Source organism: Eschrichtius robustus, chromosome 18 (genome assembly GCF_028021215.1).
Source record: "Eschrichtius robustus isolate mEscRob2 chromosome 18, mEscRob2.pri, whole genome shotgun sequence".
NCBI lineage: Eukaryota > Metazoa > Chordata > Mammalia > Artiodactyla > Eschrichtiidae > Eschrichtius > Eschrichtius robustus.
Genome location: NC_090841.1, coordinates 72,123,556 through 72,138,357, shown reverse-complemented (window position 1 = coordinate 72,138,357; position 14,802 = coordinate 72,123,556). Strand labels below are relative to the sequence as shown.

Sequence of the window (14,802 nt, the reverse complement as noted above, 5' to 3'; positions counted from 1 at the left end):
CCTCCCATTAGATAATCTGTTATTGTTGTCATTGATGATGATGATATTCTGCCTAAAGTACAATAGAACAATCCGCAAAGCATTCTTAGCAAAATCAAGTGACCCTTTATAAAATGCTGGCAGTTGCAAACAGGCAAGCATGAGATGATTCTCAAGACTGAAACCTCCATGGATTCCCAAGTGGTTGTACTAAGAGGAGAGTGCACACGTGGTTATTGGTAATATTCCACTAATTCATAACACTTTACTACAATAAATCACATATCTTGAGAGCTGCACTAAGTACTACGCTATTGGCTTTACAAGCAATCTTATTTAATCTTCACAATCACATTGTGAAGTTGGTATTATTATTGTCTCTGCTTTGCAGGTTAAAAAAGGACACGGATTGGAAAGTTAATTATTTTATCCAGTATTACATAACTGGTACGTGCTAGAACGGGGGCTCAAAACCAGCTTCCTCAGCCATAAGAGTCTTCCGTTTTGCTCCCTGAGATCCTACCTCCTTTTAATTTGGTCATTACAGGCCCTGCTGTCAATGTGCTATCTTTTTTCTGGCTTCTCTTTTCTATTAAAACAAACAAAAAAAGGTTTTCTTGTTGACTGAAAGGTGGAGAAAGGGGTACTTTCATACATAATTACTAAGTGTGAATTAGAGCATCCTTTCTAGAAAATAGTTTGGCAATATGTGTCAAAAGCCTTAAAAACATATAAACTATTTGACAAAGAGATTGTACTTCTAGGAATTTATCCTAAGAAAAATTCTGGTCAGTGCTCAAAGACGTACATTTGAGAATGTTTATGGAGGCATTTCAGTAAAAAAGAAAGACAGAGAAAGAGAGAGAGAGAGAAAGAAAATTAACTCTAGTCATAAATTATTGATTATAAATTATGAAATTAGAATAAATGCAAGCCATTAAATCATGATTGAACTTTATTGATATGAAAATATGCAAATAACATATTAATGCAGTAAAAGGGTCTCATGTTTATATGTATATGTGTGTGTAGGCATAATATACCTGAAAGGTTAACTCCGAAATATTAGGGGTGCTTGTCTCTGGGGAATGGGCTTAAGACTTTTTTTTACAGCTCATACACATTTTCTAAGTATTTAATAGTAAACCTGTATTAATATAATGAGAGGGGAACAGTTAGTATCTTTAAAAATGAAATAAATCATTGGACATTCAAAATGAAGCCACTTGTGTTAACTTAGGTTCAGCTGCAAGGGACAAAAAGACCCAAATAAGTGGCTTCTATAAGATAGGGTTCCTTTCTCTATCATATAAAGCTGGAGGATGTCATCCAAGGTTGTTACGGTGGTCTGTGTTGCTATAGATCCAGAATCCTTCTACCTTTTTGCTCCACCTTGCATCACTTCCATTCCCCAGATTGCCTCCTGGACTAAAATGGCTGCTGTAGCTCTAACTCTTACATCCATATTCCAAAGAGCAGGAAGGAAAAAAATAGAAAGTTTCTGCTTTCATTTCATAGACCAGTATATATATAATTACATGGTCAAGATGAGCTTCCAGAAAGGGAAAGAATGTCCTTTTTTTTTTTTTTTTTTGGTGGCCATAAAATTTTTCTTACTTTGTAAGACAAGAAGAACAGATATGGAGGGACAGCTGGGGCAGCCCCTGCCCCTGCCACACTCCCCTAAGGACTTCACCCTAGGACTCACGGCTCTGGATATCCCACCATGTGCCTCACGTAGCTACTGTTACATTAATCAATCCAAATGTTGTTGTATAATTCAGGGAACTAAAGAGAAATGGACCATGTTTGCATTTCCTTCACTTTATTTCACACAAAGAACTGACCTTGAGAGAGCACTTTTACTAACAATTAAATTGATTCATTTGATTTTAGTCTATTGGAAAAAAAATCATTTAACAGAGAAAATTAGTCTGCTCCTGATGAAAGCAAATATGTGTCCCAGGGATCCTTTGCTCCATGGTAAGAGGGTAGAGGATGCTTGTACAGAGGGTTCCTACCTCATGACTGGCGGGATTGCTTTTGTCTTTTCTCCTTAAAAAGAGACTCCCAGACATTTGACAGATACTTTAAAAGGCACTTACGCATGTTTGCATCTCAACCAATGTATATGTATTCTCAGAATGAGCCTATTTGTGATGGATGTGCTTGATTCTACCACTAAACTTACCTTTTAAAATTCATTCTAAAGGGAATCAGAATCCTGTAAATGGACAGCTGAGAAGAACCATTTGTAATTGGCATCTTGGATCAGAGAATCTTTGTGTAAATGTGCACCGCCATTTTGTCATTTTAAAAATACACGTATGGCCTATGAATTTTGGCATTTGTCACTCTCCACATCCCTTATTTTATAGAGGGCAAGTTTTCTTTCTGCAGATGATCTACTACCTCTGTTACCAGGAGTTTGAAATTATAATGATAAATCCTAGGTAATGGGATCTTTGCATCATCTCATGTTTCCATCAACAGTTACCCTTTTGAACACAGACACGGTCAGACGAACATGAAAACATAAATATGGCAAAGAAGATGTTTATGTCTGTGAGATAGTGAGCTCAGGCTGGAATAAAACAGTGAGTGCTTGTAGTTGGCGTCTTTTCTTAGAAAAATAAACATCCTTAATTCCACCCTATTCCACCACGCCCCTGCAGGCACACCTAAGGAACTGAAAAGAAAATATATAGTAGTGGGAAAATATTTATAAGTGGTACATGCTTTCCAGCGTAGTATATTGTTGATAGACAACTAATTTTTAAAAATAAATCTATTTATTGATTTATTTATTTTTGGCTGCGTTGGGTCTTCGTTGCTGCGCATGGGCTTTCTCTAGTTGCGGCGAGCGGGGGCTACTCTTCGTTGCAGTGCGCGGGCCTCTCATTGCAGTGGCTTCTCTAGTTGTGGAGCATGGGCTCTAGGTGCGTGGGCTTCAGTAGTTGTGACTCGCGGGCTCTAGAGCGCAGGCTCAGTAGTTGTGGCACACGGGCTTAGTTGTTCCGCAGCATGTGGGATCTTCCCAGACCAGGGCTCGAACCCATGTCCCCTGCATTGGCAGGCGGATTCTTAACCACTGCGCCACCAAGGAAGCCCCTAGATAACTAATTTTTAAGGTGGTAGAATATGAGTAAGATAACCTACACATCCAGCAACCTGGATGTCTAATTCAATGACTGTCAGATTTTAGCATCCTGTACTATCCTGAATTTCATCATTTATGTCTTTTAAGCCAAAAGAAACTACTTTTTCCCTTCATAAATATGTATACATAAAATTTCTGCTGAGCAGATTAATTGTGGCTTACACAAGCTAATTTCACAAAGTCTTCTAAGTGATTTGTCATTCTCCTACCATTAAAATAACATTGCCGGACTTCCCTGGTGGCGCAGTGGTTAAGAATCCACCTGCCAATGCAGGGGACACAGGTTCAAGCCCTGGTCCGGGAAGATCCCACATGCGACAGAGCACCTAAGCCCATGCACCACAACTACTGAGCCCGCAAGCCACAGCTACTGAAGCCCGCACGCCTGGAGCCCATGCTCCGCAACAAGAGAAGCCACCGCAATGAGAAGACCATGCACCGCAACAAAGAGTAGCCCCTGCTTGCTGCAACTAGAGAAAACCCGCACACAGCAACAAAGACCCACTGCAGCCAAAAATAAATTAATTAATTTAAAAAATAAAATAAAACAACATTCCCCTCTTTCCCTATGCTAAATGCACATTATATTATTTATCCTGAGAATATTTTTCTATTGGTTCAGTGAGAACTTTCTACTAAATAAAGATAAAAGTTTACCACTTTTTGTAAAAACACACCACGCTTTGGAATTCTAATTTTCATTTTCTCTGAGATGTTATATATAATAATCAACATAATGGGGATAAAATACCTACTTTTAAAGTCTTGTGGAGAAGAATATTTGGGCAGTTATATGCAAAGCATATGTAAGGCAGAAACGGCCTGTTGCATAGCAAGTGCTCAATTAATGCAAGCTATAATCTTTATTATGATTATTCACTTACGTTTGCAGTGTTAAAATGGACATCATTGGAATGACTCATGTTCTAAATATAAAGCCATAAGAAGACAAATCTTTGACAGCAAAGAAAACGTAAAAAGCTACAGACAAAGTTAGAGTTCTTGATGTTCCAACGTAAGTGTCTCTGACTCATTTCCCCTTTGTCTTGAAGATGTTTCACGAAGACGCCGCTGGCGGGTGGCAGCTGGTAGCCGTAGACGTCAACAAACCCCAGGGACGTGCCCCAGCTTGCCTCCAGGTGCGGTATGATGCCATTTCTAAAAGTCACACCCAAAGGTCTTTGATTTGATTTTATACGAGGAGATCTACAGCTCTCCAAGCTCTAGATCCACACAAATTTGTGGGCAATATTACACTCCATCCTGTATTCCCGGGACCTAGCATCCTTTTTAGATACACACTAGGGATTTGGTAAATTTCTGGTAAATGAATGCACACAGGTAAAAGCAGGCCAGTGGTAATGAATTGATGAAGAATTTTGTTGTCTCATTAAACCTTGTAAAGGTATTCTTCTGCAAAGGCCTGAATTGTTTGGGGCCGGGGGCAGTCAAGATCACAATTCACTTACTTGAGTACCTCTCCATGTACGCAGGAAGGAAATGTCTTGAATATGTAGTCTGTTGTTCTGCGTCTGCAAGCTCTCCCAGCAGCGTGGTATAATAAAGGCACTTCCTTAACAAAGTGCACCTGCAGCAGACACGAGGCGATGGGATTGCAGGGGAGCCCAAAGCCCTGGCAAGTGACCGGAGGATGGGCCATGAGGTCTCTGGCCTGTGAACCTTCTGGACTTACCTTCTGCTCTGAGCTCCCCAGAAAGCCTAATAAACTCCTTTTCTTCCGTGGACCACAGTGGCCTCTTCTCTTTCATGTCCCGCCCACCAATAGCAGTAGCTCATTCAAAACAACATCACCTTAAGAGCGGCATCCCTGCCATTCCAGGGCTTTTTATATTTCCATTTCCCTCCTCTTGAAGGGTGAAAGCTCAAGCTATCCCATGTTGGGAGCACAGAACTGATTCTTCCTCCTGGAGAATTTTCTTTTCTTCACCCTCTTTCTGTTTTCAGTTGTAAATCCTTTTCCTACAAGGGGACTGCTTCTTGTAGTTTTTCATATCCCCCCCCTATAATTTGGGGAAGGGTCTATCACCTGCTTCAGGATGAGAACACATCTTCTGTCTTTCTTTTGGATCTTTCTCCAGGTGGGGACTGGTGCATTTCAAGGATTGGTACATAAGTAGCAAAACACTGTCCTCTGAACCTCTCCTGTGGGCTACATCTATATGGCTGTTTAATCATATAGTTATTTGTTTGTATCCATTAAAAGGATAGAGCAGAAAAAGAGGAAGCGTTTACAATGAATACGGATAATATTAAGTACTATTCTGTGCTTCTCTTTCTGTCGTATATTGGATGGTGACAATGCCGCTAATAATTCAACTTCTGTGGCTACCTCTACTACTGCTATTACTGTCATAGCAATAACGATGACAACCATTGGAGTAGCAGCAGCTTCTTGCCTAAAAAGTACTTTTACTTACATTATTCATGAATCCACCAACCGATATGTACTGACACAAAGATGGTCCTGAGCAAGACAAGCCCAGCCCCTCCCCCATGGAGCTTACAGGGTACTTCAGGGAGTGAGGAGGAAACCCAGCTTTGAACTAGCAATCACAGGAGTGATGGGCGTTTGGAAGGAGTAATGCAGGATGCTATGGGGGTATGTAATTTGGAGTCCGCTCTCCTTGTCTGAGAGTCAAGGGAGGTCCTCGTGAGGTAGTGGTACTTAAACCGAGACCGAAAGCATGAGGCAGGGAGTGAGGAAGGGTGAGACTCAGTACAGCCCTGTGCTGCGGAAAGATTGGCATCCTCTATCAGCCTTTGTGGAGGTGAGGTGGTGACCCAGAGGGCCTCCTGACTCTCCTGACCTCAAACAAACAGAGAAACCGGGACTTGTACCTGGTCTTCTGGTTCCTGGTCCCATGCTCTATCTAGCTGAGAAAATATGCCAAGGAAACATTCATTTGTAATAGAAATCAACGATCAGGCCTGCCAGGAGTACCAAATCTGGGTCTTCCTATGCCCCAAAGGCATTGCTTAAAATTTTAGTAAATGCTTGTTAATAGATGCCTCAAGGTTGCAGTCTGGAATTAGGAAGCGAGCCTCTATATCAAAAAGATTTGAGGGGCTTCCCTGATGGCGCAGTGGTTAAGAATCCTCCTGCCAACGCAGGGGACACGGGTTCGAGCCCTAGTCCGGGAAGATCCCACATGCCGCGGGGCAGCTAGGCCCGTGCGCCACAACTACTGAGCCTGCGCTCTAGAGCCTGCGAGCCACAACTGCTGAAACCTGTGAGCCACAACTACAGAAGCCCGTGTGCCTAGAGCCCTTGCTCCGCAGCAAGAGAAGCCACTGCAGTGAGAAGCCTGCGCACTGCAAAGAGTAGCCCCTGCTCACCACAACTAGAGAAGGCCAGCGCACAGCAACAAAGACCCAACACAGCCAAAAATAATAAATAAATGAAATAAATAAATTTATTTTTAAAAAAAAGAGATTTGAAATGGCAAGAGCTAGGTGGCAATGAAGGTGTGATTGAGGGGCAGCACGGAGCAGGGACATAGGGAACTAAAGGTCAGCAGAGGGGGGTGGATGTTAGGCTAGCCCTGTGTGGGTGTGGCGTCTGGGAGACGTGAGTATGGTGGGTGTGGCAGCATGCTTGGTAAGTTGTATGGTTGATGGTACATGTGGTTTGAGACAATGGGAGAAGGAAGGCAGACAATTCAGGATGAGGTTCCATGCAGCTCAGCGTCCCATCTTTGGTCCTGATGCTTTCCAGAAAGAGCCGATCTATAGGAGTACGGATGAAAAGTGGGATGGCCAAGGGGTCACCTCTTTGTACTGGGCATGACGTGAGCTGTGACTAAAGAGAGAGAGTACGTTTCCACGTCTGGGTGAACAATGAATTATTAACTTATTAAAGAGAAAGAAAATAAGTAAAGAAAAAGTACTGAAGATACAATGGTCGTGAAATACTCACTTGGCTCTTACTAATGATTAATGCCGTCTAAAACTAGGTAACAGGAAAATTTTCATCTGAACCATACCTCACTCACTGCCTTGGATTATAATATCTCACTCAAAGACAAACTGTAGCATGTATTACTCCTTTTTATTTTTATTCTTTCTGTTTGTTTTCTTTTTTATTGAAGTATAGTTGATTTACAATGCTGTGTTAGTTTCTGGTGTACAGCAAGGTGATTCAGTTTTTTTTATATATATATATATAAACATATATATACATATATATTCTTTTTCACATTCTTTTCCATTATAGGTTATTACAAGATATTGAATATAGTTCCCTGTGCTATACAGTAGCTGTATATCTATTTAATATGTAGTAGTGTGTATCTGTTAATCCCAAATTCCTAATTTATCCCTCACCTGCGCCCCCTTTGGTAACCATAAGTTCTCTGTGTCGGTGAGTCTTTTCTGTTATGTCAGTAAGTTCATTTGTACCATTTTTTTAGATTCCACATGTAGGTGATACCATATGATATTTGTCTCTCTCTGTCTGACTTACTTCACTTGGTATGGTCATCTCTAGGTCCATCCATGTTGCTGCAAATGGCATTATTTCATTCTTTTTTATGGCTGAGTAATATTCCATTGTATATATGTACCACATCTTCTGTATCCATTCCTCTGTTGATGGACACTTAGGTTGCTTCCATGACCTGGCTATTGTGAATAGTGCTGCAGTGAACATTGGGGAGCATGTATCTTTTTGAATTAGACTTTTCTCTGGGTATATGCCCAGGAGTGGGATTGCTGGATTATATGGTAGCTCTATTTTTAGTTTTTTAAGGAACCTTTATAGTGTTCTCCATAGTAGTTGCACTAGTTTACATTCCCACCAACATTGTAGGAGGGTTCCCTTTTCTCCACACCCTCTCCAGCATTTATTGTTTGTAGCTATTTTGATGATGGCCATACTGACTGGTGTGAAGTGGTACCTCATTGTAGTTTTAATTTGCATTTCTCTAGTAATTAGAGCTATTAAGCACCTTTTCATGTGCTTGTTGGCCATCTGTGTGTCTTCTTTGGAGAAATGTCTATTTAGGTCTTTCTGCCCATTTTTGGATTGGGGTGTTTGGTTTTTTGATATTGAGCTGTGTGAGCTGTTTGTATATTTTGGAAATTAAGCCCTTGTCGGTCACTCTTTTTATTTTTAAAACAAGCAAAATGTGAGTGTGTTCTTCTAAAATGACTTTTAAACTGTAGAAATAAAATAAAAAGTAAGAGTTTGCTTTAAATTCTTCCAACTAGCCTCCCTCATTCCACTTCCCAGAGGTAACCTAGCGGTCAGCGTTAGGAGCCAGTCTCCTAAGACCCTTTACCCCTGAATTTAAACATTATATCTCCTCTGTAAAACAGCATTTCTGCCTCCCGGAGGCCCTGTCATTTTCACATAGTGTTTCCTCTTTCTAGAACACTCTTCTCTCCCACTCAGAATTCAGAATTCAGCTCAGATGTCACTTCCTTAAGGAAGCCTTCTTCGTCCTCAAAGAAACAGATCCGGTAGCCCAGTTATATGTGCCCATATCCTCCTATACTTTTCTTTTGTGTTTATCATAATTTTAATTTAAAAAATTTTAATGGTATAATTTGTTATTTAATGTCTGCTTTTCCAACGAGAGGAAACTCCCTTACAATAAGAACCATAACGGTCATGGTCAACATGTGGAATAAATACATCTGTGTTTAGAAATGTAGTCTTAGGAATAACAGTTGAAAAGAATCAAAACCAATTCCTACCTACTAAAAAAGTAGAATTTATAGGAATTAAGCATTTGAACAGCTGTAATTAAATTGAGTTAGTGATTTGGCCACTTGTTGAAAAAGAATGGAAGAATGAGGTAGGAGCAGTATTTGAGATGGTAAACGGGTGACCGGGAGTCCCCATTTGGGTATTAGGAATTATTGATTTTGTCTTGAAAGTGGAACTTTGTTTTCAAATTTGACCCCAAGTTTAAAAGACAGAAATTTCATATGAAAACCCATATATGCTACTGCTTTTGTAAAATAGAAAGATCTGGCAACACAGGACCCTCACTCCCATGTGGTGTAATTGGCTGGAGCTGGGCAGTGGCCGCCGCATTGGGCACCATCTCTCCAGTTTCTGGGAGTCTCTCAACAGTCCGTATTGTTGTCCCGACAGCACTGGGAATGTGTGTTTTATTTATCCACAGATTCGTACGGTCACTTTTCTCAGAGTAGCAAAGTATTTCTCTTTGCCCATCACTCTATGGACAGAAAATAAATAAATAATAAATTCATAAGTGCACACATATATAAATACACACGTAAATGCATGCCTGAAGGAAAACACTGTTTGCAAAAGGAAAGGAGAAATGAACCTGATTCTTTGTAGAAGTGAGGGTGGTCCCTGTGTGTTTAGTACATGACTCCGGGTCTGCTTTTCTCATTCATTTTACCTGCTGGGTGTCAGGAGGCCTTTGTTTGGGTGACCCATGAAATAAGTTACAGAAGTGTGACTTTAGTTTACAAAGATGGCATAAGGGTAAGTAGTGCGTGGATTTCCATTAGTCCCAAAATGTCTTCCCGTAAGTTTTATGTCTTCATAATTTCAAACTGTTGAAATCTTAACTCAGCATAAATGGAGACTGGCTCAAATTCTCTTATAAGTGAAGGACGTTTAAAAATCATCTCTGTCCTTGTTTCAGGTGAAATTGCTTCGCATTGGCTAACTTTCTTCACTGGTATCGTGTCTTGTATTTTTACTTTCTTTTCTGCTTTCTGTATCCTTGTCTAGTTTATTGGTATACATCTATCTGTCTTCCCCACGAGCTATAAGTAATTAGGTAATTTAATGAAATATGATTGATTGATGTGGCTTAACTTTCCCCACTACTGTTAGACTAAATACATGATCTGACTGGTGCTTCTGTGATTCTGGGTGTTTGATGTATATAATACTTTATTTTTTTCCGCTCTCTCTCTCTGTATGTTTGTATCTATCTACCTATGTATTTAAAAGACATATGTGTATATCTGTATATGTATATACACATTTTTTTACATTGCATGAATAAATCTATCAGGATTTTATATATTCCTGTAAGCAGTGATTAGGATCTAAGCAATAGGAACAAATTTTTTACTGTTGTTTATTTAAAAAAAAATTTTTCCCCACATCCCTACACACATTTTACCTTATTTCAAATGTTGCAATATTTGTGGTATTTCTACCCCCTCTTTACATATGTTGATTATGGAGGTATCAATTGAATTAGGGACCATAGAGATCTTCTCACTTTTTTACAGAATAATAGGCTCTGTAGAGCCATTTATCAAGGAAAAAATAGGCACCTTTGGTCTGCAGTTTGAAATCCTACAAATTCCATTCTGTGTTCTGAGACAAATTATAAATGCAATTATAGCTATAATTATAATCATAATGGGAGTCATATGCAGGCATACAGGAAAGGATTCAGTCTGGGGCCCTTAGGGTGGTTTTTTCTGTTTTTATAATGAGTGAGAATACACATGCGTTCACACTGAACTTCACAGCCACGAGTTTGGAGCACGTGGGCAAGCAGGACCGTCTTACTGACCTAGTAGGTTCTGCGTGCTGAGCTCTCTGATGCCACTTGTTGAAATTTTTAGTTAATTCACTTAATGTTAACAGAGTTAATTTTGCTAGGACATTTTTCAGGTTTATTAATGAAATTCATACCATGTTTAATAAGGAAATGAGTCATGATCTAAATCTATGAAATTCCTAATAAATTCATTCCTAAGTTAAGGACAAACTGGGGGAGGGGAGAGAGTTTTCTCACACCACCAAGCAATTTTCTGACACCAGCTGAGTACCCTGAATTCAGCCCAAAGGTTCAGGGCTCAGTCCTACAAGACTACCCCCGCCACCTCCTTTTCAGATGTCACCTGGGCTTCTGACCAACCAGCTCTAGTTGGAGGTTCCAATGACCTCCTCAGGTTCGAATAATTTGCTAGAGCTGCTCACAGAACTCAGAAAAATATTTTACTTACTAGACTACCAGCTTATTATAAAACAATGCAATGAGGGACAGCCAGATAGAACAGATGGCACAGGACAAGGTATGGGGAAGGGGCACGGAGCTTCCATGCTCTCTGAGAGCCAGTCTGCCAACACCTCAGCACGTTCCCCAACCCGGAAGCTCTCAGAGCCCCGTCCTTTTGGGGTTTTATGGAGGCTTCATTGCATGGACAGTGTTGATTAAATCATTGCCAGTGGTGATTGCTTCAATCCCCAGTCCCTCTCCTCGCCCCAGACTTTTGGTCCCAACCCTCTAATCCTTTGGTTGTTGGCTCCTTTGGCGACCAGCCCTTATCCTTAGTTGCTTTCCAAAGTCACCACATTAACATGAGAAAAGACACCTTTATCCCTCTCGTCATGGGAAATATCAAGGGTTTTAAGAGATCCGTGGCAGGGACCAGGACAAAGACCAAATATGTATGTCTTATTTTAAGTCAAAATATCACAGAGGTATTAAATTACTTAATGATCATAACATCATAAATGTAGGTACTATTATGATCTCTGTTTAACAAATGAGAAGTTTGAGGCACAGAGAGCCTAAGTAACTTGATGATGGTCACATAGCTAGTTACTGACTGGGAATTTCCTCGCAGGCAGTCGACCTCGTGTTTTTAACCACTTCATCTTCATCACTGTATGTTATCCTACGACAAAAATATTTCACAATTTGTCCATTTATTCACTTACTCATTCTGTTGATGGCCATTGAGGTTGTTTTTTATTGTTTTGCTCTTGCAGACATTCTAAGATCCTTCTTGCCCTCGCATTCTTGTGCACATGTGTAAGAATTATCTGAGCATATATAGTTAGGAGAACAATTGCTCGGTTAAAGGATATGAACAAACTTAGGCTTTATGAGCTGTTGCCTGATGGCTCCCCAGATGAAAGTGCCACTTTTTACTCTTACCAGCAAGGGTAAGAGTTCTCATTCTTTCACATCCTTGTCCACACTTGATGTTATCAGATTTTTACACCTGATGGCATGAGATGATATATCATAATGTTAAATTTGAATCTCCCTGATTAAAGCCTATGGTTGTTGAGCATTTTTTCATATATACATAGACCACTTATATTTTCTATAGATTGCTTATTCCTGTTTGTTGCCCATTTACCTGTTGATTTTTCCAAATGATTTTCAGAAATTCTGTGAGATTCTAAAGGGCGTATCACTTCTACTTAACTGGGAAGACATTAAAATATTAGAAAGGTAAATCCAAAATATTAATACTTGACCTATGTATGCACATTTTACACTCTCCCATCTTCAGGCAATAACGTAATTCTTTTATGTGGTGTTACGAAAACCATTTAGAAATTTTATTTAAGTGTGTCGTTAAGTGTGAGTTTCAGCAAAGGGAAAAGTTACAATCGACTCTTTTAGCATCAACCGGTTACTTAGCTGTTTAAACTCATTTTAGCATAAGCAACAGCAGCCCTGAAGAGGTCACCCTAATGCATGATAAATAGAACACGGCTAAATTAGAGCCTCATTCCTGGGCTGCTGCTGTGACAAGCTGTTTTTCTCCTGCCTCTCAGGTAGGAGTTTTCATCTCTTGACAGTTTGACAGACGTGGCTACACGGTTTTGAGCCATCTTCCAACACACACCCAGTGCTCTATTATCTTGAAGGAAGTCAGTGACAAGGAAATGGAAGTATGCCTGAGACCTGGCCTCCTTGAGCTCAATTTCTCTCTGGTAACATCCCATCGTGTGCCTCCTTCTATAAAGAACAGAAATAATAGGCTTTTACCATAAGTAGGTCAAATTGTGGCAAAATTACTACTATAGTGTTTTAATGCTTTTTGAGAAAATTTCCCTTGAAGGCAAAGATGGGAGGAGGGGTAGATTGTGTGAAATGTGTATTTCGAGTGACAAGGTGACATTCTAGGCACTTCTTAAATGCCTGTCTTCTTAATAAACCTTCCCACAAACTGGCAGATAATTTCAAGAATTGATTGAGCCCAGGGGAACGTAGGTTCCATGTACAGGCAAACCTCTTCCATCCTTAAAGACCCATGTGTGGCCCAGCTCAGACAGTATGGCCCAGGAGAACCTTGGACAATTGGCTAAATCTCCCAGAGACTCAGTTTCCTGACCTGAAAAATGGGCATAAAAACATCTCTCAGGGGGTGGTAAGAATTAGAAGTGAGGCACATAAAATACCTAGTGCTATGTGTGGGATGCAGCAGGTCACTCAGCCCACAGGGATGATTGTCGTTACTATTAGCATATGGTTCTCTCCTAACGCTGTTCACTCTGAGTGTTCTACTCAATTCCAGAAAGTCAGCTGTCATGCACACTCATGGGCCAGTGATGTCACAGCCTTCCCTTCTCACTCTGCTTTCTGAATCTTTGCAGTGTATTTCTAAATGTCCAGCAGACACGTTCCCAGGTGTTCTCATGGACACGTCACCCCTCCCCCACCCATCCCCACATAGACATCAGGCTTTTCCTGCATCTCCAGAAACCTGAACACCAACCTATAATGCACCCCTCTTGGTCGTCCCCAAATCTGATCTGTCTTCAATTCTGTCATTAATTCAGTCTTTTGAATTTCTCTGAATCATCCGCTCCACCCCATGCTAAGGTCCCTGCCCTCAAAATCAGATCAAAGCTTCCACAGTGCAGTGATCGCTGACTCCTTGATTGTATTTGGTCAGTTTCTCTCTGCTTCCAGCTGCTTCCACTATAGCTTTCACATGATAAGCGCTTAGCAAATATTTGGGGGGTTGTATGTGAATGTGCACACGTGTGTGCTTTCATGTACAGAACTACACAACCTCCCACACAGCAGACACAGATTCTTACTCTCCCCTTAAGTGGATGCCAACGATCCCTTCCCAAAACACGCTAGTCTGAGACCGTCTCAGCTGATCACGGCTGGGCTCACTTTTGATCTGAAGTCAGCCAGCATCATCAGCTAGCTCACCAGCCCTCATCTCTGCTTCCAGACACGGCTGACTGTTGGGATAGAGGGGATGACGGGGCCGGTGGCCACCATGAAACAGACCAACCTGTAGTGTTAATGTGGTGGTGGCTCAGGGCTCCAGGAGCTGCAAGAGGAAGTCACAACTCACAAGTATTTTCCGAGTCTCTGCATACAGAGACAAATCTGCTTTTGCGATTGTTTCACTGACTGAAACAAATCACATGGCTAAGTTCAGAATGAGAGTGGGATGGGAGAGCACTGCCAAGGCTGTGGATGCAGAGGTGGGTTCAATTTCAGGCAATTTCAGGCTCTGCCACACAGGCTTAAGGGAATTCAAACATCACTGGCTTAGTATTACAATCAGTCCTTAGCCGCATTTCTCTTCCACCAGGCATGTTTTTCTTCTTGTTAAAATCTAGTTCACATAGTGGAGTCAGGAGTTTTGAAAAATATTAACAGCAGTCATAGATATTTGTGGGCAATTTATGATTTAACATCTAGGCTTACTCTGACAGAGTGATATACTCACGGTAGCCAAGAGACGAAAGTGTCTTACCAAGCCCCTCTTCCTTCTTCCTGCAATTTGACTTCTGCGTGTGTGTGGGATTCTCTTCCCCAGCTTACTGTTCAGGAAAGAAGCAAACCAATCAGGGCATGACAGTGGGTGTAGTTTTCACTGGTACCATAGATGGTCAGTACATTTGTGGGAAGTCACTTGTAGATTGC

At 40.9% G+C, this 14,802-nt stretch overlaps 1 protein-coding gene across 6 annotated transcripts in view; it reads left to right on the top strand.

The window, feature by feature from the left end:
• The window catches only part of NALCN (sodium leak channel, non-selective), a 279,498-nt gene that overhangs the window by 88,611 nt on the left and 176,085 nt on the right, over positions 1–14,802 (top strand). For all 6 annotated transcript variants that reach the window (XR_011070942.1, XM_068526400.1, XM_068526403.1 and 3 more), the window contains one exon: positions 4,192–4,278. Coding sequence is in view for 5 of the 6 variants with exons in the window: in XM_068526400.1 (XP_068382501.1) it covers positions 4,192–4,278 (87 nt within the window). In the remaining variant the exon portion in view is untranslated. The remainder of the gene's footprint in view (positions 1–4,191; positions 4,279–14,802) is intronic.